The sequence below is a fragment of the Cucurbita moschata genome, unplaced genomic scaffold (assembly GCF_002738365.1).
Source record: "Cucurbita moschata cultivar Rifu unplaced genomic scaffold, Cmos_1.0 Cmo_Scf00022, whole genome shotgun sequence".
In the NCBI taxonomy this organism is placed as follows: Eukaryota; Viridiplantae; Streptophyta; class Magnoliopsida; order Cucurbitales; family Cucurbitaceae; genus Cucurbita; species Cucurbita moschata.
Genome location: NW_019268538.1, coordinates 2401396 through 2423575, shown reverse-complemented (window position 1 = coordinate 2423575; position 22180 = coordinate 2401396). Strand labels below are relative to the sequence as shown.

The 22180-nt window shown below is 35.3% G+C and overlaps 2 protein-coding genes across 5 annotated transcripts; both read left to right on the top strand.

Moving 5' to 3' along the window:
* The first annotated feature begins 4978 nt into the window (after positions 1–4978).
* Positions 4979–10026, top strand: LOC111459510 (homeobox-DDT domain protein RLT1-like). 3 transcript variants are annotated; one of them, XM_023102451.1, is made up of 8 exons: positions 4979–5498; positions 6420–6530; positions 6604–7230; positions 7791–7870; positions 8046–8447; positions 8527–8610; positions 8701–8795; positions 9590–10026. In XM_023102451.1, exons 1-8 carry the CDS (start codon positions 5489–5491, stop codon positions 9657–9659), a joined length of 1479 nt encoding a protein of 492 aa, XP_022958219.1. In that variant the 5' UTR covers positions 4979–5488; the 3' UTR covers positions 9660–10026. The 3 variants fall into 3 exon arrangements, with proteins under 3 accessions (XP_022958219.1, XP_022958217.1, XP_022958218.1); XM_023102449.1 differs by having other exon boundaries at positions 6604–7266; XM_023102450.1 differs by having other exon boundaries at positions 4981–5498; positions 6616–7266.
* A 2311-nt stretch (positions 10027–12337) lies between these two features.
* Positions 12338–21509, top strand: LOC111459460 (PH, RCC1 and FYVE domains-containing protein 1-like). Of its 2 annotated transcripts, XM_023102379.1 has the most exons (10): positions 12338–12471; positions 12589–12957; positions 13936–14022; positions 14563–14652; positions 15441–15521; positions 15641–15835; positions 15913–18039; positions 18937–19083; positions 19923–20305; positions 20970–21509. In XM_023102379.1, the coding sequence occupies exons 2-10, from the start codon at positions 12889–12891 to the stop codon at positions 21100–21102; spliced, it is 3312 nt and encodes a 1103-aa protein (XP_022958147.1). In that variant the 5' UTR covers positions 12338–12471; positions 12589–12888; the 3' UTR covers positions 21103–21509. The 2 variants fall into 2 exon arrangements, with proteins under 2 accessions (XP_022958147.1, XP_022958146.1); XM_023102378.1 differs by having other exon boundaries at positions 12338–12957.
* The last annotated feature ends 671 nt before the right edge of the window (positions 21510–22180 follow it).

Genomic DNA, 22180 nt, shown 5'->3' with positions numbered 1-22180 from the left:
GGAGCTTATGAATATTGGTTCTCTATGATTGTCAATTTTGGCATTCATCCCACCACTAGCTAACTCTCATGGTGTATATTGTAACTTATAAATCCACCCCATTATTTTTTCCTTTTTCTATCATTACAATCCTTTCTAAGTCAACTTTGCTTTAATAATGCTTCCCCTTCCTTTTTTTTTTTAATTATACCACAAATTAATTTTATTTTTTATTTTATTTTTTCGCATTTTAGAACTATATACTTAAACGAGTACACGAGTATATACTAATATTATAAAATAAAAAACTCCGAGTTTTCAGCTAATACAAAAAGGGTGTACACGAGTCGAGTTAGAAAAATCTTTTGAATTCAACGAACTCAAAATGTCAAGTTAGTCGAATAACTCGAATATAGTTTACAACGTAACCTTAATTGGATGGTCATATCGTTCTTTTTTTTTATAATTATTTTAAAAAATTATACATATTCACGACACAAATTAAATTAATAACTAAAATATCAAAAAAAAAGTTTAAGTATCAAATGTTTACCAGTCATATCTGTTCTAAAAGTTAAATATTTTTAATATTTTAAAAATATAATAGGGTTGAGTTGGATTGTGCTAGATTCCATCGAACATTCCTTGGGTTATGCAGGAATGAAAGGGGGGTGTGAAGACCTCCTTTATCAATGCGTTTTAAAATCATGAGACTAACGTCAGTAGTAACGGATCAAAACAGACAATATTTACTAGCAGTAGGCTTGAACTGTTACAAATGGTTTCAAAGCTACGCACTGGACGGTGTGCCAGCGAGAACGCTGACCCTTAGGGGTATGGATTGGGAGTTTCTATATCGAACTTGTGAGGGAAACAAACGTTATTTATAGGAGTGTAAAAACTTTTTCCTAACAAATACGTTTTAAAACCGTGAGATTAATGACGATACATAAACAACCCAAAACAGGCAATACTTGTTAGCGGTAGACTTGCACTCTTGCGGGTTGTAACCTTGTTTTCGAGTTTATCGAAAATGTTAACCCACAATTTAATGAAAATTTTATTTTTTAAAAAAAATTCAACCCATTTTAAATTAAAAAGTAAACAATAATATTAAAGTAAAAAAAAAAACACTAAGGGAATGGGTTCGAGACGGGTGTGAATTTCCAAAACCCATCCGTACAGATAAGGAAAAAGTGCCCCATTTATGAGATTAATATTAAAAATATGTACTGTAAAGTATAAAACAATATTTAAAAAAATAAATAAAATATAAAGCGATATGATTCTGTTTAATGTCTTAATCAAACTCACTCTTGTAATTAATTAATTCCTAATCTTCATGCACTCGCTTAATTACTGCTCTGTTTCCCTCAGGTTTTCCAACTTTTCTGCCATTATTATTAATCAAAATAATTCCACCATTATTTATAACTATAATATTAATTTTAATTATTTAATATAATCTTGTAATTATTGCGGTTCACTTAGATTCCTAATAATTTGCTCCATATCTAAGAAATGCTTGGCTAATAAAATTATTATTTAAATACGAAATTGATTATCCAATGTCATCATTAACTCTTTTAAATATAAAATCAATTATCCCATCAACAAAATGGAGTAATTAAAATATTTAATATATCAAATATAAATTAATTTTATATGTAAAAACTAATCAACGAGAATAAAAATTAATTTAAAAATACAAATACAAGCGGCATCTTATCCAGTTGAATCAGATTGTCTTGAATCTGACATATGGCTTGCTTGGTAGGAATAACATGAAACTAAGAATTTTGGGTTGGCATGATTTTACGGCGTGATTTATCCACGGTTGACGAACCTCGAGGAGAAACCCTTAAGTTTTTGAGGTGTTGGATTCTCACCAATAGTAGCGTTATTTAAGCTGAGACGGCTTCGTCTATTACCGTTCGTGAGTAGAGCATAATGTTAATTAATAATATTTCAGTGTCTTTACAGTTTCTGTAAAAAAAAAAAAAGTTTTGATAATGGTCGAGATTTTAAGTATTAAAAAAAGCGAAAAAGAAAGATAAATGAGATTTTAAAATAGGGTTTAACTAAGCGTACGGTCTACTCTAGGAAAGTTGGAAAATATAATTAATTGTTATTAATAAGGAATTAAATTAAATTAAACACAATAATTACTAATCCCTAACAACCTTTATGCTTGAACTCCAATCGCTTAAAAAGGCGTCTCTTAACTTTATTATTATTTAAAAATTAAAATATTTGGTTATAAGATATATCAGCTCTAATTAAACTGCGAATTTTTTTTGTTCATACTAGTTTTGAGTCGACAGAAGACTCACAAAAGAGTTGTTCACAGTATGTCTTTGGTCGAAACGCAACGACCTAATATTGCTACGGGAGCGCTCGTACAGTAATAGTCGACTTATTCAAGACTAGGACCCATGCCTGATCCCTTTCCTAAAGTTACGGATCCATTTTGTCCACTTTGGGCCTACGTTGTTCCATCAACAAGTGATGCAGCTATAAGTATAAGGAGAAAGAAGACGTTACACTTGAATCTAGTCCAATTTGATGAAATGATTCGAGAGGTGTAAGACAAATAGCAAAAAAGCAAAAGGAAATAAAAATTGGAAAAATGTTCCTAAGATAGTTTGAACATGTGTGACGTAATAAATATGGGTGCGATTAATTACATTTATGGAAGAGAATTAATATATATTAATTGAAAAAATGAAAAAAAAAATTGTTTTTATTTATTTATTGAGAGATACGTGTCGGGCGTCAACTCAAGCGTCAAGTCAAAGGACGTGACAAATATTTGCGATCACCGTCCAAAATAACCTCATCGTTGACTAATCAACAGTCCCAAACACGCACATCATTTCTCAGCCTCATAGTTATTTAATATTATATTTTTTAAAATAAAAAAATAAATATTAGGGGAAAAAAATGAAATTGGAAGAAATATTGAGATTTTAATATAATAAATATATATAATTTGAAATAATAATATTTTATTTGTGGGTTTGTCGGCCGATTCTGGAGCATAAAATTTCACCCCAACCCCCTCTATTATTGCTTTATTTCACTCGAGCCCCGTGTTGTTTACAACTATGCCCTTCTTCACTGCGCATTTCTGGGAATGGCCCCTCGATAATATTCTCTCATTTAATTCCATTTATTTTTAAAATAAAAAAGGCATTTAGTTTATTCAAATTTTAAAATCTTAATTTTATGTATTTAATTAAATGGAATTATCCCTATCCCAATCCCATAAGCGGAAGAAAAGGCGGAAGAATAAGGCCAATAATTGGGGTTCACGTTTCTCACATATAAATAATAATTGGAATTTTTAAAAAATTAAAAAAGAAAAAAAGGAAAGCGGCGGTCTGAGAATCATCAGTGATCAGAGCACCCGAGTTCTCCACTCCCGGTCACTTCGCTTCATGAGAAAGTGTACCACACGCGCCGGTAAAAAAGTAAGAGCGTGGAAGACACGTGCACAGTGAAGAAAGGGAGAGGGAAAAAAGGAAGATGGGAAGTAATAGAGTGCGGACGAGTGTAGAGTAAAGGATGACACGGTGAGCGAGACATGGAGGTCAGCCTCGAGCCCTGCAAACCGAGCTTGCCCCGATCTTCATCTCAATGCCCGTACTTTTTGTTTTCTTTTTTTTATTAATATATATAATATTAATTAATTAATTATTATTATTTTAAAAAATGAAAATATTTAGCGTGAAAAATGACTGGCATAAAGTGAAGGCTACGGTAAACTCCAAAACCCTGCAGCGCCATTCCCCTACTACCTTCTGCCTATTTTCTTTCTATTTTTTTTTTTAAATTAAAAAATAAATAAAATTAAAATTTCAACTCATTTAGATGATTTTTTTGTTGAAATATTATTTAAAATAAAAAACTGGATTTTATTTTTTATTCTAGAAAAAACTGTAATTACCGTAGGGGTAGTAGAGTGGGTTAGTGAAAAAAGAAACCCTAGAGTGCAGAAGGGAGGCAGTAGGGGGTTAAGAAGGAAGGGACACGTGGCAGAAAATATGTGGTCGTTCAGAATCTAGAATGGTCACGGACGGTAACTCCCGATCTGTGAAATGTTTTAATCTTCGAGACCAAATTCACATTCTCCTCAAACTCCACGTCTCTTTTTATTTTATTTTTTAAAAATTAAATCATGGATCTCTCTTTGGGCCTAGGCCCATAAATGACGTCAACTCTGTGTAAAAGCCCAATATTAGGCCCATTAAGTGTACAAGTATACGATATGAAATATTATAAATGTGGGCTATTTTCCTTTATAGTCAGGCCCAATATAAGCCCATTTTAAACTGAAGCCAGAATGTGGGTCCCAATTAAAGCTGTACAGCCTGTATTTGCACGATAGTCCCTGCATTTTCATTAATTACGATCCTTGTTTTCAAGATTTGACATTTTCATTTAATCCTTTAATTGGCGAAAATTATTATCATTAATTCTTTTAAAACATTATTAGTATTATTATAGTTCAATAATAATATCATAATGGCCCTTGCATTTTCTAATAATTGCACTGTTTTAAATATTTGAAATTACAAATGAAAAGAAAATGTAACATTTTATTTAAATTAATATAAAAAAAATATATTAATAACAATTAACACATCAAATACATAAAATCATAAAGGCCCATATTAACTTAAACTAAATAACTAAATAGATTAAAACTCATATGGTTTTTAATTTTTTAAAACTAAAAATAAATTATTTAATGAGACCGTCACACTCATAATAGTTAATAACCAAATAGATTAAAACTCACATGGTTTTTTATTTTTTAAAACTAAAAATAAATTATTGAATGAGACTGTCGCACTCGTAATAAATAAAAAATTATATTAAAGTAAGAAATAAATTATAATAAATATTTTTTGTTTTTTAAGGAAAAAAATATAAAAATTAAAGATTTAAAAATTGAACCCCAGGAATTTAACAGCCCAAATAGATGAGTTTTAGAAGAAAACTGGGAATTGGAATTAGAATGTGGGGGTGAAGAAAACAACGATTTCCTCGTTCCTATTTTTTCCCTTTAAAATTTATGCTTTTCTTGCTGGAAGATATACTCGTACGAGTCATATCGGAGGAAGAGAGACATGACAAAACACCCAAAAATGGATTTAATTCTGAGCGAAAGAAATTTTTTAACTGTAAATAGTTATTGCAACAAGCAACCCCATACGCCAAACTTAAACAGAAATTCTTCGTTTCTGTCTCTTCCATCTTCATCAAAAATTTCCCCGATTTTCTATGTGGGTTTGGTTTTTAATTATGTGTTGATTAACGAAACTCTGGAATTTATGTAACCTGTCTTGATCTTACCATTGTTTTGTGCTTCAATCTTGTTTAAGCTTCGATGGGTTTCTCTTTTTGGGTCGATGTATGCCAAACTTTGGCAGTAGGGCACAGCCGCGGAGAGAGATGCGGGGGATGAGATAAGCAAAGCGAAGGAATCCAAAAAATCTACGCCATGGAAGAAGGTATTTCCTCTACAGATCGTTGAATCGCTTCCTTCTTTTATTTTGTTCGTGGGATTGGATTGGATTGGATTTGTTTTGTGTTGGGTTAGGTATGTTTCTTCTTGATCAATCGGATGAACAACCAAATAGAAAATCGATTTAGTTGCTGGGTTGATGTTTCCTTTCAAATGCTTGATGTTGTCCTGCAATGAATCCTGTTTGATATTGTTCATTTCTTCCTGCTTGATTCCGTTCTTTTCGAGGCCACTGCTTGTAGATATTGTTCTCGTTGGAACACCGTGATACCTGGCTCTGATACCATTTTGTGTAACAGCTCAAACCTACCTCTAGTTGATATTGTTCTCTTGGCCAGCAAAACCAGACACTGAACCGTGTTGTAGCTTTGCTAGTCAAGAGGATGATATTTGCTAGTGGTGGGCTTGGGCTGTTAATGACGGTAATATGATATGAGTTTGAGTTAAGTAGAATACATTTGATCAATTGGGGGAACGATCAAACAGAATGTTGAATCTGTGCCGTGTTGGTTTTTTGATTTGATTGCTTGATGTTGTCCTGCCAGAAGGAAGCTTGGGTAGGAATGGTTATGGTGGCTACTGAGCCAAAAATGTTTCTTCCCATTAGATCTATTTATGTGGCAAATGGCATGTTCTTGCATCTCATATACCGAAAATGGCATCGTTATTCCCTCGGGACTCGATCGAAGCTTCGAACGCTGACATTGTGGTGATTGCATAGGCTTATTGCTTGATGTGGTTATATTTGATCCCACATTCATTTACTACAAATTTCCATATAAATTAAAAGTTCGAATCTCTGATGTTTTGGCGTTTATACATAGCTTACATTGTTCTTCAACTCTAGTAGATGAAATGCAGGGTGTTTGTAGCTATATTTAGTGATTTCTTCTTTTCTTGAACTCAGAATTGGGTCACGTTATGCATTCGGAGGAGAATAAAGATTCAACCGAAAAGAACAAGAAACGGAAGCTCAAGACACCTACCCAGGTGATCGCTTTAGAGAAGTTCTATAACGGTAAAACTGCATCCTTTTGTCGATCCCTCCTCGAGGTTCTTTATACTCGCTTTAATCTGAAAAAAGTGTTTAATGCCAATTCCAGAACATAAGTATCCTACAGAGGAAATGAAATCACAGCTCGCCGAGCAGCTGGGTTTGACTGAGAAGCAAATATCTGGATGGTTTTGCCACAGAAGATTAAAAGACAAAAGATTTTGTGAAACGTATCCGAGTGTACGACAGGATCGTTCGAGTGGTTTCATTCAAGACCTTGGCAGTGGGCTTGCACAAGATTCATGTGGTAGCACAAAAAATGGAGACTATTGGTATATCGATCCTCGGGAAGTCGAAAGCCAAAAGCCTTATGGCCATGAACTAGCTACCGATAATGTCCTTGAGCGGAGGAGTCAGTATACCGAAAATGTTAGTAATATGGATAATACGCCTTCGGAAAGCAGCTCGTCTTTAAAAGATAGGGTATTATCTCAAAGTGAGAATCCATATGATACAGAAGTTTCTCAGTATTTAACACATGAGGGTGCTATTCCCTCATCAAATCCAAAGGCTTTAAACTCCCTGCGGTATAAACCATCCGGCTATTTAAAAGTGAAGGGCGAAGCAGAAAATGCTGCTATTACTGCTGTTAAGAGACAGTTGGGCGTGCAATATCGGGAGGACGGTCCACCGCTTGGTGTGGAATTCCAGCCACTTCCTCCTGGTGCGTTCGAGTCCCCAGCTAAAGGTCCAATCCATGGTAAACGATAAAATGTATTTCATCGTCGACAATGTTCCTACTTTTCGTAGTAATCTCTTACATAGCATATCAATTTGCACTTGTAAATGAAAATGTTTTTCCTTATTGTTATGCATAATAAACATTGTACTTTCCATTTTGTTTGCAATTCTCAATTTATTTCTTTATTTGTCAGTTCATAGTGTCATTGTCCATGCTTAGGTCTCTAATGATAGATGAAGGCAAATAACGTTCTATAAGATCGGATTACAACTAATGGATTGCTAAAAATTTGAATTCTAAAGAACGACCGACATTTGGTACTGTAACCTTGTGCCTGACACTCGAAAACTAAAATGGATATACTGAAGTGAATGATAAACTAGATGATGAATCGTTTGTCGAGTGCTTCATCCCGTGCAGAATGTTGTCATGCCTTGCGGTATTTTGATTTTCTTCTGAATTTTACCTTCTATGATCTTATTCGACTGTTACATCGAGCTTTCATTGAGCATCGTACCTATTTTTCTATGGATACTTCACAGATTCATACTACACTGGGAATCCTATACTTCCTCGTTCTCCAGAAATATCGACAACGAAGAAACAAAGAGCTCTTGGCTCTGTAAGTGGACCTTAATTATGCCCTTTTTAAGATGTTACTTTATTGTGGATTTTGTTTGATGATCTATATGCATGGAATAAATCTGTGTTGAATTCAAAGGCTTCATCTTAGCTAAAGGATGTGGAAGATGGTAGTTCTAATATTTTTCTTGCCACTCTGTTTGATTTCTCTGCAGAGGTATGAAGTACACAGTTCGAATATGAGTTCTCAGGACTCGTATATGGAGGAAGCAGTCCCGACCAGCGCTACATGTAGACCCGAGTGTCACGACAAGAATTCTATGAACCAATTAAAGAAAGGTTCCAATTATTACAACAAAACCGACCCTTTTCCCCGGCCGAACTCTCCGTTGAATATGTACGAGGAATCTGGTGGGTTGACATTATCCAGTAGTAGCAAACGGGATCATAGAATAAACTCTAGCTATAACATTCCTAGTAGTAGAAGTGATTCTGTTTCCAACAATCATGGGTCCTGTTCTTCAAAAGTTGCTAATGAACAGACAGAGATGCAGCTGCATAACCATGGTTGTGTTGGGTCGAAGAGTTTCTATAGGAGCGGTAAAACGATGCCAAAGGTCCGTACTTCCTACCTTTTTATTGAATGTTCTTGTATCATTTTTCCCAATTTTTCTAATCTTTTTTGTGTTTATACAGGAAATGTTCAATGGAGAAGAAAACACAGTAAATGGAAGTAGTGATCCAGTTAGAGGGAAGATCCTACCAACAAAGGAAATGGCTGTGAGTTTAAGTGGTGTCATGTTTTGTATAATGTTATAACATTGTTGTATTGTGGTTCCTTGCTTACACTTCCCCTACTCGTATATCAAGGTTGCAAATCGATGTCCATTGGATTTTCCTCGGTCGAACTATGCTGCGAAATCATCCTTTTCTGGAAAACCGGGGCGGAAAAATCATGCTAGAAGGTCAGTTCAAGTAACTGTTGCTAGTAGCATGCCAATTATTCTGCATATTCATATTGAAAGCTCTTATTTTTATCGTCTTTTCTGTAAATGCTTCTCATTTACACTGTTCTTTTTGCTGCTCAATCCCAAGATCTGGTTTCTTTCTATTCATGGCTTACCTTCCATGGTGAGGTATGCAATATACTTTGAAATGGACTTTGGCCTTAAAATTTGTTCAAGACGGCTTGTAGGTATCAAAAGAGGCCATGTGAGATCCCACGTAGGTTGGGGGAGGAGAACGAAGCATCCTTTATAAGGGTGTGGAAACCTCTCCCTAGTAGACGTGTTTTAAAAACCTTGAGGTGAAGCCCAAAAGGGAAAGCCTAATAAATATGGCAATATCAACAAGCAGTGGGCTTGGGCCATTACAAATGGTATTAGAGCCAAACACCGGGCGATGTGCTAGCAAGAAAGCTGAGCCCTGAAGAGGGGTGGATTGGGGGGGTACCACATTGATTAGAGAAGGAAACGAGTGCCAGCGAGGACGCTGGGCATCAAAGGGGGCGGATTGTGAGACCCCACATCGGCTAGGGAGGAGAATGAAGCATGTGTGGAAACCTGTCCTTAGTAGACGTGTTTTAAAAATTTTTAGGGGAAGCCCAAAGAGGACAATATCTACTAGCGGTGGGCTTGGGCTTGGGCCATTACATTTATAGTCTTCTTGCTTTTACCTTTAACGTGGTTAAATAACGGGAGTGCTTCTCCTTGGAGATTTCCAGTGAGGTATATATTAACAACTATACATGTCGATGTAGATCCACAACGGAGATGCCATACAGCTTCACTGTCGGTGAAGCGGAAGATACGAGTTCATCGTTGGATTGAACAACATTAGAGTATCGCTGGGTCTCGAGATTCAGTGTACATAGTTTGGAATTACTGTAAATTGGGTAGCAATATTAGTAGGTTGCAGTAAACATTAGGCAGATTCTGGCTATCAGCCTCCCTCCTTCACCCTATTCCCTCTCTTGTGTATAAGTACAGAGCCTGCATTTTATAACTGTCTTTCTGAGGAAAACTCTATTTGTTTTTGTGCGTGGATCTCTGTATCGGGTTTTCGGGTTGCGTCGATTTGTACTTCTGTAATGTTGTTTGATTGACAGAGAAGCATCGACAATGTATCATAACTGCATCGTCCATTTGTAACTCGATAGCTTTAAATGTATGATTCCGATTGAAATGTTGTGATTGTCCATCTCTATACTTCCTTGCACATGAGAATTCCCCTTATTGAGAAGGAAACAACCTTATCAAATCATTGTTCGATAGCTTTCTCCCATGAACCAACACGAACCATTCATTACCTTGGCTGCTTGATAGCTTTCCATCTGGTTCTCCTCCCCTCCCAACAACACACGGGAGCACATGAACCAACACGAACCATTCATTACCTTGGCTATGAGGAAAATGGTAAAGAAATGGGTTGGTTTGGACCAGAGAGAAAAAGAAGTTGGAAGATAAAAGGGAGTGGCTTTTTAGGCAGGCATCATGTGGGTGGGTGGGGGGGTTTGCAATGGCACTTGGAGGAGGGGCCTGCCTTAGCCTCTCACTTTGGTTGATAAGCTGATTGAGATAATAGAATCAAAGCATTCAATGGACGTTAGGGCTTCATTTACTCCTCAAGCTTTAGAATTTTTTTAAAAGGTTTAGGGTTGAAGGGATTAGAGGAGGACCACTTGGGGGACTTTTCAAAAGCAACTCTCTTACAACCGACTCGTGTGGTCTCCATCACTTTCAGCCCACACCTTTTCCAAATTCTGTGCCCACCTTCACCTTCTTCTTCCTCTCATTCTTAACCCTTTCCGTAGGTTAGGTTCGTTGGTGCCACGACTTTAGCTCAGAACTTGAGTCTATGCCCAAAATGAGCTTTGGTATGACTTATGAAATGAAGAGAATTTGAACCTTCAGTACGTACGTTATTTTGAAATGGAAAGCACTTTTTAAATCCGGGTGGATTGTGAGATCTCACGTCTACTGAAGAGGGGAACGAGACATTTTTTATAATGTGTGAAAACTTCTCCCTAGTAGATACGTTTTAAAAGCATGAGGCTGACAACGATACGTAACGAGCAAAAACGGATAATATCTACTAACAGTGATTTTTGACTGTCACTGTCTTCTTTTACAAATCACAAATCACAAATCGACAGTAGGTCGCATATTAAATAGATTAGACACAAATTTAAAAAAATCTAATTATTTATCAAATGTATAATTTAATAAACTTGAGAGCATAGACACTTTTTTTTTTTTTTAATTTGGAGATTAAATATTAAAAAGGCTATTGATTTTCTTCTATAAATTAAATAATAGAATAGACTCAATTAGTAAAAATGGACGGACACGTGTCAAGGTCCAACCGACCGGTAATGGGATAAATGGAAAGCCCAGAAGTGTCCCTATCATTTTGACAAAATATGGTGGCCATTCTCACTTTTATATTAATTTCTTTTTCTTCATTATTATTTTCTTTCCAAATTTTATTCTTCTAATAAATTAAATTATAGTGTCCAAAAAACAAAATAAATATATAGATTTTAGGTTTAAATTTTCCCTTAATAATATTTATAAATATATAGATTTATTCCCTTAAGGAGAAATTCAATTTAATTTGGCACGTTTATAACTTTTTATTTATTTATTAAAGTTTCTCAAGCTTTATGAGCTTACAACTCAGTCATTATTGCTAATTTGTTTCAATTAAAATCTAATCATAATTAGGAGTTAAATAATGTTAAAATTATGATATAAACTAACTTTTTTAAAATTATTTGAATCCTAAACACTTTTTGAAAATGATGTTTTCAATAAAAATTACTTTTTTTTAAAAACAATGTATTTTAAATATAATTTCATTTAGTGGTACCATGATTCTATTACATAAAATATTTATTTTATTTTTATTATATAATTAATTTCTTAAAAAATAAGTTTTTAAATTAATCTAACTTTTTATGCATTTCTTTTATTAAAACTTTTTTAAAATTAGTCCTAAAAAGAATTTAAAAGTATTAATTCTTCAAAAATATTCATTAAAAACTCGATTTTGTTAAAAAAAAAAAAAGAGTTTTAATATGCATCCATAGTGATTAAAATAATATTTTATATAGAGTTTGAGAACAAATACTCGATCTTTTTATTAAAAAAAAAAAAGATAATCACTTTCTTTAAATGATATTTTAAAAAAAAAATAATTTTTAATAACTTTATAATTTACATTTTCTTAAAAGTAATTTTAATAACATATTTGTAAAATTGCTTCAAAAATCAACCAAAACAGACAAGGATGAAATTAAAATTAATTATAAATTATGAAAATTAAATTGAGGCCGAATAAATTTCTAATTTAATATTAAAAATAATAAATATATATTATATTTTTCATGGAAATTTGCAAATATCTGAAAATGAAATTTGTATTTATTTATTTTAATTTTCGGATTAATTTTCTTTTCTTTTTATTAATAATTTTTTTTACAAATAATTCTATTCGTCTGCTCTACACTCTCAGTCGTTCTCTCTCCTCAACTTTCTAGTCTCTCTCTCTCTCTCTCTTTCGCTTTCTCTCTCTTCCTGCAACTCCGAATCAGATCATAGTTCCTAGTTTTCTTTCACTTTCATGCACTTTCATGGTCAGGTACTTCTTCTCTTACAGTCAGAGGAATAACTGGAACTTTTGCGAATCTGTGGAGTTTTCATCTGTTTTCGGCCATTTCGCTTCTTTAACCTAGCTGTTATATTCTCTCCTGTCAAGTCGTTGAAGCGTATTGCTGCGTAATCCAATTCAGCGGAGTCAATCAGGAATTTGCAGCTGCAGTGCTTCAGAGTCAGTGCAGTTTCAGAGCGGTGGCTGGATGAATCGGATGGGAACTGTGTTGTGGAGTTGAGATGGATGATTTTATTGTTGAAGATTGGAATTGGTCGTTGAATATGAGTTTTTGTTGGAGAGTGAGCGGCTTCTCGGAATAACTGGTCAATGGAAGCGCTTGGTTTTGAAAATGGGTGAGCTAAAGTTAATTCTTCAGATTTGAGGGTTCAAGAGGAAGAAAGCTTGATGTCGAGGATGGATAGGATGGCTTCAGATCTCAATAGGAATGGCCCGGTGGAAAGGGATATCGAACAGGTGCTCTCATCCACTTTCTTTTGCACTCTTTCTGCTATTTTTGTTTTATATCCTCGTACTACTCATACGTATGTTGTCCTGATTTGCGCATTTATTGCTACGTTTTTCTCAAATCAGTGTAACAAGCGTGTAAATGTAGTGGAATTTCTGTCAGTGTTGTTTTGCACTGCCGTCTAATCTCGTTTTCTGTGCCAATAAGTGCTGTTTTAACTATGATGCAGTCATCAGAAATTGAATTGGAATAATATTTTTTATGAATTTCTGGAGGCAAGGTTGATTTTCATACCAGGATACGAGGAGTAAATTAGTTATTCGAAGGTAGTTGTGTTCTGGAGAGCTGGTCTTTCAGGTTCTAATGAGGCAATTTAGCGTCGGTAAAAGTTAATACCATTGGAGGATTTCATATGGTCTGTTGATGTATGATTTCAATAATTGTTTAGAGAAACCGAAGGATGCATCTTACACCCCTTGTTGTTGATCTAGAATCAACTAGGCTACCTTCTTGTGTAATGACAATGGTTGAAGATGAATCTAGCAGAACCATCACGTCCCTTCTCAACACTGATGCCCTGGATCTATATTTTAATTTTCACGAGCAATCATTGGAAATCATTGAAAAGAATGGAGGTGTGCTCTTCTTACCTGGGTTTGTTCATTTATTGATCCAAATAGTTGAGTGGATTCCAAAGGCTAGTCGTTGTAGCCAATAATGTCAACTGGGTGCAACGTGACTTTTGACTGTATAGAGGAAGATGGAAATCATGATGAATAATATTCTTGGAGGATGTGTAAAGCTTAGCTCGTTTCAATTTAACTATCTGTATGTTCAGGAATAATCAATTAATTTATTTATTTATCTTAGTTTTGATTTTTAACAATTGCAGCATGACTATACAATTTGTTGTCTGGAATCTTTAGCATCAACCATTTCCACATACATATAGTATGTAATACTTTTTGCTGTTTTATATATTTCAGTCTATTAATGCTTTAAAGAAGGGAGCTTATCTGCTAAAATATGGAAGGAGGGGAAAACCAAAATTCTGTCCTTTCCGGCTTTCCAATGTAAGTTTAGTTCTGTTTTGAAAAATTTGTTGCTGCATTTGTTCAGAAACACTTTTGTATCAGTCACTATTGTTGTACGCATAGTATTACCTTCTCGATGGGATAAACTCAATTTTAACACCATGATGGTGCATGAACTTTGCTCGATCAGATCATGTTTATGAGAACATTGCATCTTACGTCTGAAAATGTCTAGGCAATTGATTTAGCAAACATAGCGTCATTATCTGTGTATACGTATTTACTTGGAGGTTGATCATTGGATAATATATCATCATGAGCAAAGGGACAACATGACATTCTCCCCAAAATTTAACGAAACTGTATTGCAATTGGGTCTGATAAGAAAAGTAGAGCAGATAATTTGACGTGTTTAAGATCCTAACATAATTGAGTCAATATCAAACTCTTGTCCTACGCTTTTCTTTTACTTTGGTTGTTGATGGAGCTCCATACCATGGTTCCTTCTCTTCTTGATCTTATTTGCATGGGGTAGTGTCATAAGAACTGAAAGTGGTTGGCGATGGTTTATGTTTTCAGGATGAGTCTGTTCTAATTTGGTATTCAGGGAAAGAGGAGAAACACCTTAAGCTAAGCCATATTTCTAGAATAATATCTGGGCAACGCACTGTAAGTACCATTTTCTAAAGCTTAGATTTCTTTAGTACATATGCTTATTATCCCTTGCCTTTGTGGGCACATTTACATTGATTTGCATCATATTTTGATGGTTACCAAGAAGCTGTCGTGATGTTAAGACTCTGAACTTTAATAATCTCTAAAATTGTAGCTTTTTGTATACCGAAGAGTTACAATTGGAAAGGTATCTGCTTACATTGTATATGAATTATTTATAAAGTTAAAAATGTGATGGCTTTAGATATTTTAAGCTGCTTGCACGTCATCTATGTTGTTAAGTCCTTCCTAGAAGCTTTGTGTTGGCCTATAACCAAGAAAAAGTAGAGAACAATAGAAATTCTAAGGAGAAGATATTTGTTGTACATTTCCTTTTGAAGGTTCTATGAAAAAATTGCTTTCCTATTTCAGTCTTGTATGGGTTCATTATACAGCGCCCTTGGAAGAAACACCTTGAGCACATAAGTTTAGTCTGTGTAGGGTTCTATTTTTCTGTTATTTTTCCTCCACATAAAAAAGGTAACAACTGTGTTTTGACATTTGCTTATATCTGATAGGTTTAAATCATTTTAGTCATTTTTTAAAAAATTATATATTTTACATTTAATGGAAAAATTAGGCTATCCTTTCTAAAGTTGATATTGAACATAAGTTTTCACCGTACTTATATTTTAGGCTTATTTCCACCAAAACCATTAATGGAATCAGTGACATTTTTACTTACGACCTTTTGATGTATGTATGCTATCTACTGATCAGAGCTGTTTCATAAAACTTTCCAGCCAATATTTCAAAGATATCCACGTCCAGAGAAGGAATACCAGTCATTTTCTCTAATATATAATGACAGATCTTTAGATTTGGTATGTTATTATTTTGTTTACTATTACGTTTACATTCAGTTCAGTTGCCCCACCTTTATTTATCTTGGCTGCTTTTTTTATTTTAAATATAAATAATCGTTTTTTTTCCTTCTCCCTAGATTTGCAAGGATAAAGATGAAGCTGAGGTTTGGTTCAATGGTTTGAAAACATTAATTTCCCGTCGCCATCACCCTAGATGGAGAACAGAATCTAGGAGCGATGGAATGCAGTCTGAAGCAAGTAGTCCTCGAACTTACACCAGAAAGAGTTCTCCTCTTAATTCACCGTTTGGTAGTAATGATAGCTTGCAAAAGGTAATTTATTTCTTCCTTACCTCGTCTATTATGCAAAGTCTATTTGGATATGTAACTTCCTTTCCCTCAAAATTTAGGATAGTGATTTCCGACTTCACAGTCCATATGGAAGTCCTCCCAAAAATGGAATGGATAAGGCGTTACCTGACGTGATACTGTATGCTGTTCCTCCCAAGGGGTTCTTCCCTTCTGATTCTGCCAGTATATCCGTTAATTCTTTATCATTAGGTAGTTCAGACATGCATGGTCCAATGAAATCAATGGCAATTGATGCTTTTAGAGTTAGTTTATCAAGTGCTGTCAGCTCATCCAGCCAAGGCTCAGGTCATGATGACGGTGATGCCTTGGGGGATGTTTTTATTTGGGGTGAAGGAACTGGGGATGGTGTTCTTGGTGGTGGAAGTCATAAAGTTGGAGGTTGTTTCAATATCAAAATGGACTCTTTGCTGCCTAAAGCCCTGGTATCTGCTGTAGTTCTGGACATTCAGAACATTGCCTGTGGTGCACGCCATGCTGCCTTAGTGACCAAGCAGGGAGAAATTTTCACCTGGGGGGAGGAATCAGGTGGCAGGCTTGGGCATGGCGTTGATTATGATGTTTTGCAACCAAAGCTTGTAGATGCACTTGCTAATACAAATATTGAATTGGTATCTTGTGGTGAGTACCACACATGTGCTGTAACACTTTCTGGTGATTTGTACACATGGGGTGATGGAACTTACAATTTTGGTCTTCTTGGCCATGGGAATGAAGTAAGCCACTGGATCCCTAAAAAAATAAATGGACCATTGGCGGGCATACATGTCTCTTCAATCTCTTGTGGACCTTGGCACACTGCAGTTGTAACCTCTGCAGGGCAACTTTTTACCTTTGGTGACGGAACATTCGGTGTTTTAGGCCATGGAGATCGCAACAGTGTCTCAATGCCTAGAGAAGTGGAATCTCTCAAGGGTCTACGCACTGTGCGGGCTGCTTGTGGTGTTTGGCATACCGCTGCAGTAGTTGAAGTTATGGTTGGAAGCTCAAGTTCCAGCAATTGCTCTTCAGGGAAGCTATTCACGTGGGGAGATGGAGATAAGGGTCGACTAGGGCATGGTGACAAAGAGACTAAACTTGTTCCCACTTGCGTCGCAGCTCTTGTTGAACCTAACTTTTGTCGAGTTGCATGTGGGCACAGCCTGACTGTTGCCCTTACAACATCCGGCCATGTCTATACAATGGGAAGTCCCGTTTATGGCCAGTTAAAAAATTCTCATGCTGATGGGAAGGTTCCAGTTCGAGTTGAGGGAAAGCTTTCCAAAAGTTTTGTGGAAGAAATAGCTTGTGGTGCTTATCATGTTGCCGTTTTAACTTCAAGAACTGAAGTCTACACTTGGGGCAAGGGTGCAAATGGTCGTTTGGGTCATGGTGATACAGATGACAGAAATTCACCAACGTTAGTGGAAGCTTTAAGGGATAAGCAAGTTAAAAGCATTGCATGTGGTACAAATTTTACTGCGGCTATCTGCCTTCATAAATGGGTTTCTGGTGTTGATCAGTCTATGTGTTCAGGTTGCCACGTACCATTTAACTTCAAAAGGAAGCGGCACAACTGTTATAACTGTGGACTTGTTTTTTGTCATTCTTGCAGCAGTAAAAAATGTAGCAAGGCTTCTATGGCTCCAAATCCTAACAAACCTTATCGTGTATGTGATAACTGTTATAACAAACTACGGAAGACACTTGAAATTGATGCTTGTTCTCAGTCTTCAGTGAGCCGAAGAAGAAGTGTCAATCAAGGATCCATTGAATTTGTTGAGAAAGATGACAAACCAGAGTCTGTCAAGTCTCGTGCTCAACTTGCTCGGATTTCTTCCATGGAATATTTGAAGCAAGGTGAAATTCAGTCTTCCAAGGAAAACAAAAAATTTGAGTGTAATAGTAGCAGGGTGTCGCCTGTTCCAAATGGAGGATCCCAGTGGGGAGCTATTTCTAGACCATTTAATCCAGTTTTTGGGTCATCCAAAAAGTTCTTTTCAGCTTCAGTTCCTGGTTCTAGAATTGTCTCTAGAGCAACATCCCCAATATCAAGGCGAGCAAGTCCTCCTCGTTCAACAACACCTACCCCAACTCTTGGAGGTCTTACCTCACCAAAGATTCCAGTTGATGATGCTAAAAGAACAAACGATAATCTTAGCCAGGAGATTGTTAAGTTAAAAGCTCAGGTACACAGAGCATCTGCTTTTTCCTGAGATTCTTGAATAGAGCTGATCATATGATTTCTCATGATTATTATTTTGGTGTTTCATTTAATGGTATATGAAAATTAACTGATCTTGAGAGGCTAAATTAATATATAGTTTTAGCAAAAGGTGTCTTGTGACACGCAAATTCTTCCATAGAGATGTAGCCATTTCAAAGCTCGGGAGAAGTAGGGTATTAGTTTGATTCCTATGATACAATAGATGATGTTGTAGAAGAATCAAGATTTCATTCCTTATTATAATTCTTTATGGTGGATTTACTAGAGATTTCATTGTCAAAATGTCCAATTTACCACGTTGGTTTCTACATCAGAAAAAAATATACGATATCAAGTAAATAATGCAGTATTCAGGGGCATACAAATATTACCTTATTTATTTAACTAATAACTTTCCCTTCAAATTGTTGCAGGAACCTTTTTTTTTCAAATATAACTAAATGAATTTATAAAAAAGTTTATGATTGGGAAGAAACCATAGCTTATGAAATTTCTTTGATTGTCTTGGTACTCTCTCAAGATTTTTTCTAATTACCATTTTCTTTTTTATTAATGCCGAATGGGATTCTTCTTCTGAAATTCCTTGGGGGTGCCTGGGTGGAAACATTGTCTTCCCTCTATTTTTCCTTAGTTCTATCAATGGAAATCTGTCTCTTATCTATAACAATTTATAGAAAAGTTGATCTACAACCTTTTGATTAAGAAATGGAACTGTTGTACTAAACTTCTTCAAGGTCCTCAGTTTCAGTTTCAGATATGCTTTTACTACATCGTCCCTTTTTGTATATTGTAAGGAAACCGAGTTTACTTAGCAGTCCTGAAAAGCATTAGGTCTTATCAATTATTTTTCTTTCCGCAGGTTGAAAATCTTACCCGTAAAGCTCAACTTCAAGAAGTTGAGTTGGAAAGAACGACCAAACAATTGAAGGAGGCACTTTCATTTGCTGCAGGAGAAGCGACAAAGTGCAATGCAGCAAAGGAAGTAATCAAGTCGCTTACTGCCCAAGTAAGTTGTATTCTTGTTTGTGATAGTTTGCTACTTGTGGAGTTATATATGCATATCTGTTACTATTTCTGTTTCTTACCCAGCAAATAGGACATCTTGCACGTCAATTACTTGAGCTCCCTCATATTAGTTTGTATCGTAAGTGCCTTCATAAAAGTAGTAGTAAGAGTAAATCACGAATCTTGACTACCTATTATGTCCTTTTTTGTAACTGAACATTGGAATACGGTCTTGGCTTCTATCTCTTCATTTAATATATCCTTAAATACGTCCTCTTCATGTTCACAGAATTCGAAACTGGGGACTGTTATCTCACTTTGTAACTTGGATGGTGTAGAACTCCGAGTGATATTAGTAGTTTGGATGGAGGTGACCATAAGATAACGTGATTTGAACCCACAGCCTCTTGCACAAATCTCAAATTTAACTGATGAATTGAGCTTCTTTTACCACTAAGCCCTAACCTTTTGCCGTTAGGGTTTGTCTAGGCATTTTACCTTGGGCAAAAAGAAGTCTTCTTTTGTACTCGCTAATTCAAAGAACTAAAACTATTAGGTCAAAGGTAATTTATTTATATCATTGATTATAAGCCCATACCGAGGATTGGAGAAATAAATTTGAAATCTTTTTGGCTGGCAATCTGATGGTAGCTTAAGTAGCCGCTATCCTGATTGAGATCCAAGTTATTGGATATTGTCTCTTACTTTCTGTTAGCACTCCTTTCAGGTGGCAGATAAAATTTTCAACTTTTCTCAGCAGATAGATAAAAGATACCGACTTATTCTTACTCTTATCATTTTTACTAAGGTGCAAACTTTTTTTTCCTGTGTTTACAACAGTTGAAGGAAATGGCAGAAAGACTTCCAGTTGGAGCAGCTCGCAACATTAAATCACCTTCTATTGCCTCCTTGGGCTCCAGTCCTCCCTTCAATGATGTGGTTACTCCATCGATTGATCGGTCTAATGGTCAAACTATGTCTCTAGAAGCCGACATTATAGAATCAAACAGTCCCTTGCTTTCTAGTGTGTCTTGCACTGCTAGTATCTGTAATTCAGACCACAGACAAGGCAATTCTGATTCAACAACTAGAAATGGTAACAAGGCTAAAGAAAGTGATTCTCGTCATGATGCTGAATGGGTTGAGCAAGATGAGCCCGGTGTATATATCACGTTCACCTCTCTTCAGGGTGGTGCCAAAGATCTCAAGCGAGTGCGGTTCAGGTATAATTCTTCAACCTCGTTTGACTTAATCCTTCGTAAAAAGTTGATTTGAAGCTAGTATTTTATACGACTCCATATCCAACTATAAAAAAGAAGGCACATGCATTTGATCCCATCTTTATTCTTTTGCACAACAGCCAATTTTTTATCCTGGAGTTTGAGTGGTTAGGTTATCTGGCTGGGTAATAACTTAGTAAAGTACAATGAATGCATTCTAATAACTTAGTGAAGTACAAATTAATTGGCTGTGCTTGAGAGAAGGTTGTCTCATTGCGTATTTGAAGCAATCCGACCAACTAAGGATAGGCTATATTAAAATCAAGCACCATTACAATAAATCATCAATATGAAATTTCATGCATGGCATTAGAGAGGAAAAGTCAATGAAATTCATTGGCTATCGCTGGTAACCATCAGATTTAAACTTCCATGTTTTCCCCTCATTATTGATGATCGGAAGTTAGATTGTGAGATAAGAATAATATGGATCAAGCATTTATTCTTGTTGTTTAATGAAGTTGAATTTTGTAAAGCATGTTTGTGTGTAGACGATAAGTCACATGGTGGCCCATCACTCCAATCTCACACTCCAAACAATAGCATCATTTGTGCATCATATTTAGATTGTGCAGAATTTATACAACACAACTATTTTTTGTTGCAGTCGGAAGCGATTCACAGAGAAGCAAGCAGAACAGTGGTGGGCAGAGAATCGAGCAAGGGTATATGATCAATACAACGTTTGTATGATCGATAAGTCGAGTGTGGGCGTCGGTAGCGAGGACTTGGCTCACTGACATGGAAATGGGTCAGTATAATCCAATTGATTGTAAATGAACAGAATGTTTACAGGCTCACACACCTTATATTACTGGTAACTGATAATATGTGATCAATTTGTTTGGTTTTTAAAATCCATCCCATAGGGATAGAGAAAGAAAAGGCAATACATGATATGATATTGAATTAGAGGGATAACTAGAGGGGTTTGTGTTTTAAGATGTTCCCCTGTTTTTCACCTTCATTTTCTTGTTTGTTTCTCTGCCCTACTTTCTATTTTTGGGTGGGCCCTCAATTTTTTCCCTATATATGTGTGTATGTGGGGGATTTGAGTGTGAGAAATGTAAATTTGTAGCAACTCTGCTGGCTGGCTGGCTGTTCATATCAGCTGCAATGTAATCAGATAAGTGAATGCATTTGCATATTTTTGTTCTTAATATCTATTTTAGAGCTTAGTTTATTAAAAAAAAATAATAACAATTACAAGTTTTAAATAAGAAAATAAATAAATAAATAAATAAATAAACTTTCAAAACAAGTAGAGGATCCATTATGCATTTGACCAATGATATAGTAGATTTTTCTTTATTTCTCTATTTTTTTTTTAATCTATTCTTGGAGGAAACAATAATTACAAAATTTCTTCATCCAAATATGTATTATTATGGGCAAAAATTAAACACATAAAAACCTTTTAAGAAAAATCCACTAATCATGAAATTCAAAATGGAGAATTTCTTTATGGGTCGGGTAAAATTGATCCAAAATGAGCAATCAAATCCAAATTTGTTTATAAAATTACTGAAAAAGATTACTTGAATTTGATGGAGAGAGAGTGAAAAAACTTTAGGAAACAAGAATGTTTGTCAAAAACTATCAATGAAATTGTTTGTGGTTAAGTTTAGGAGAAGAGTGAAATGTTGAAGCTACAAACTTAAATACAAGTCGAAAGTTTTTGTCATTTATTAAGACTGATGTTCTAAAATTACTGAAAAAACTTAATGTAAGTATTAAGGTTTGAAGCTTATCCGTTTAAAAATTTGAATGAAAAGAATAATTTTGTTGTGACAGTAACCTAAATAGAAATTTCAACAA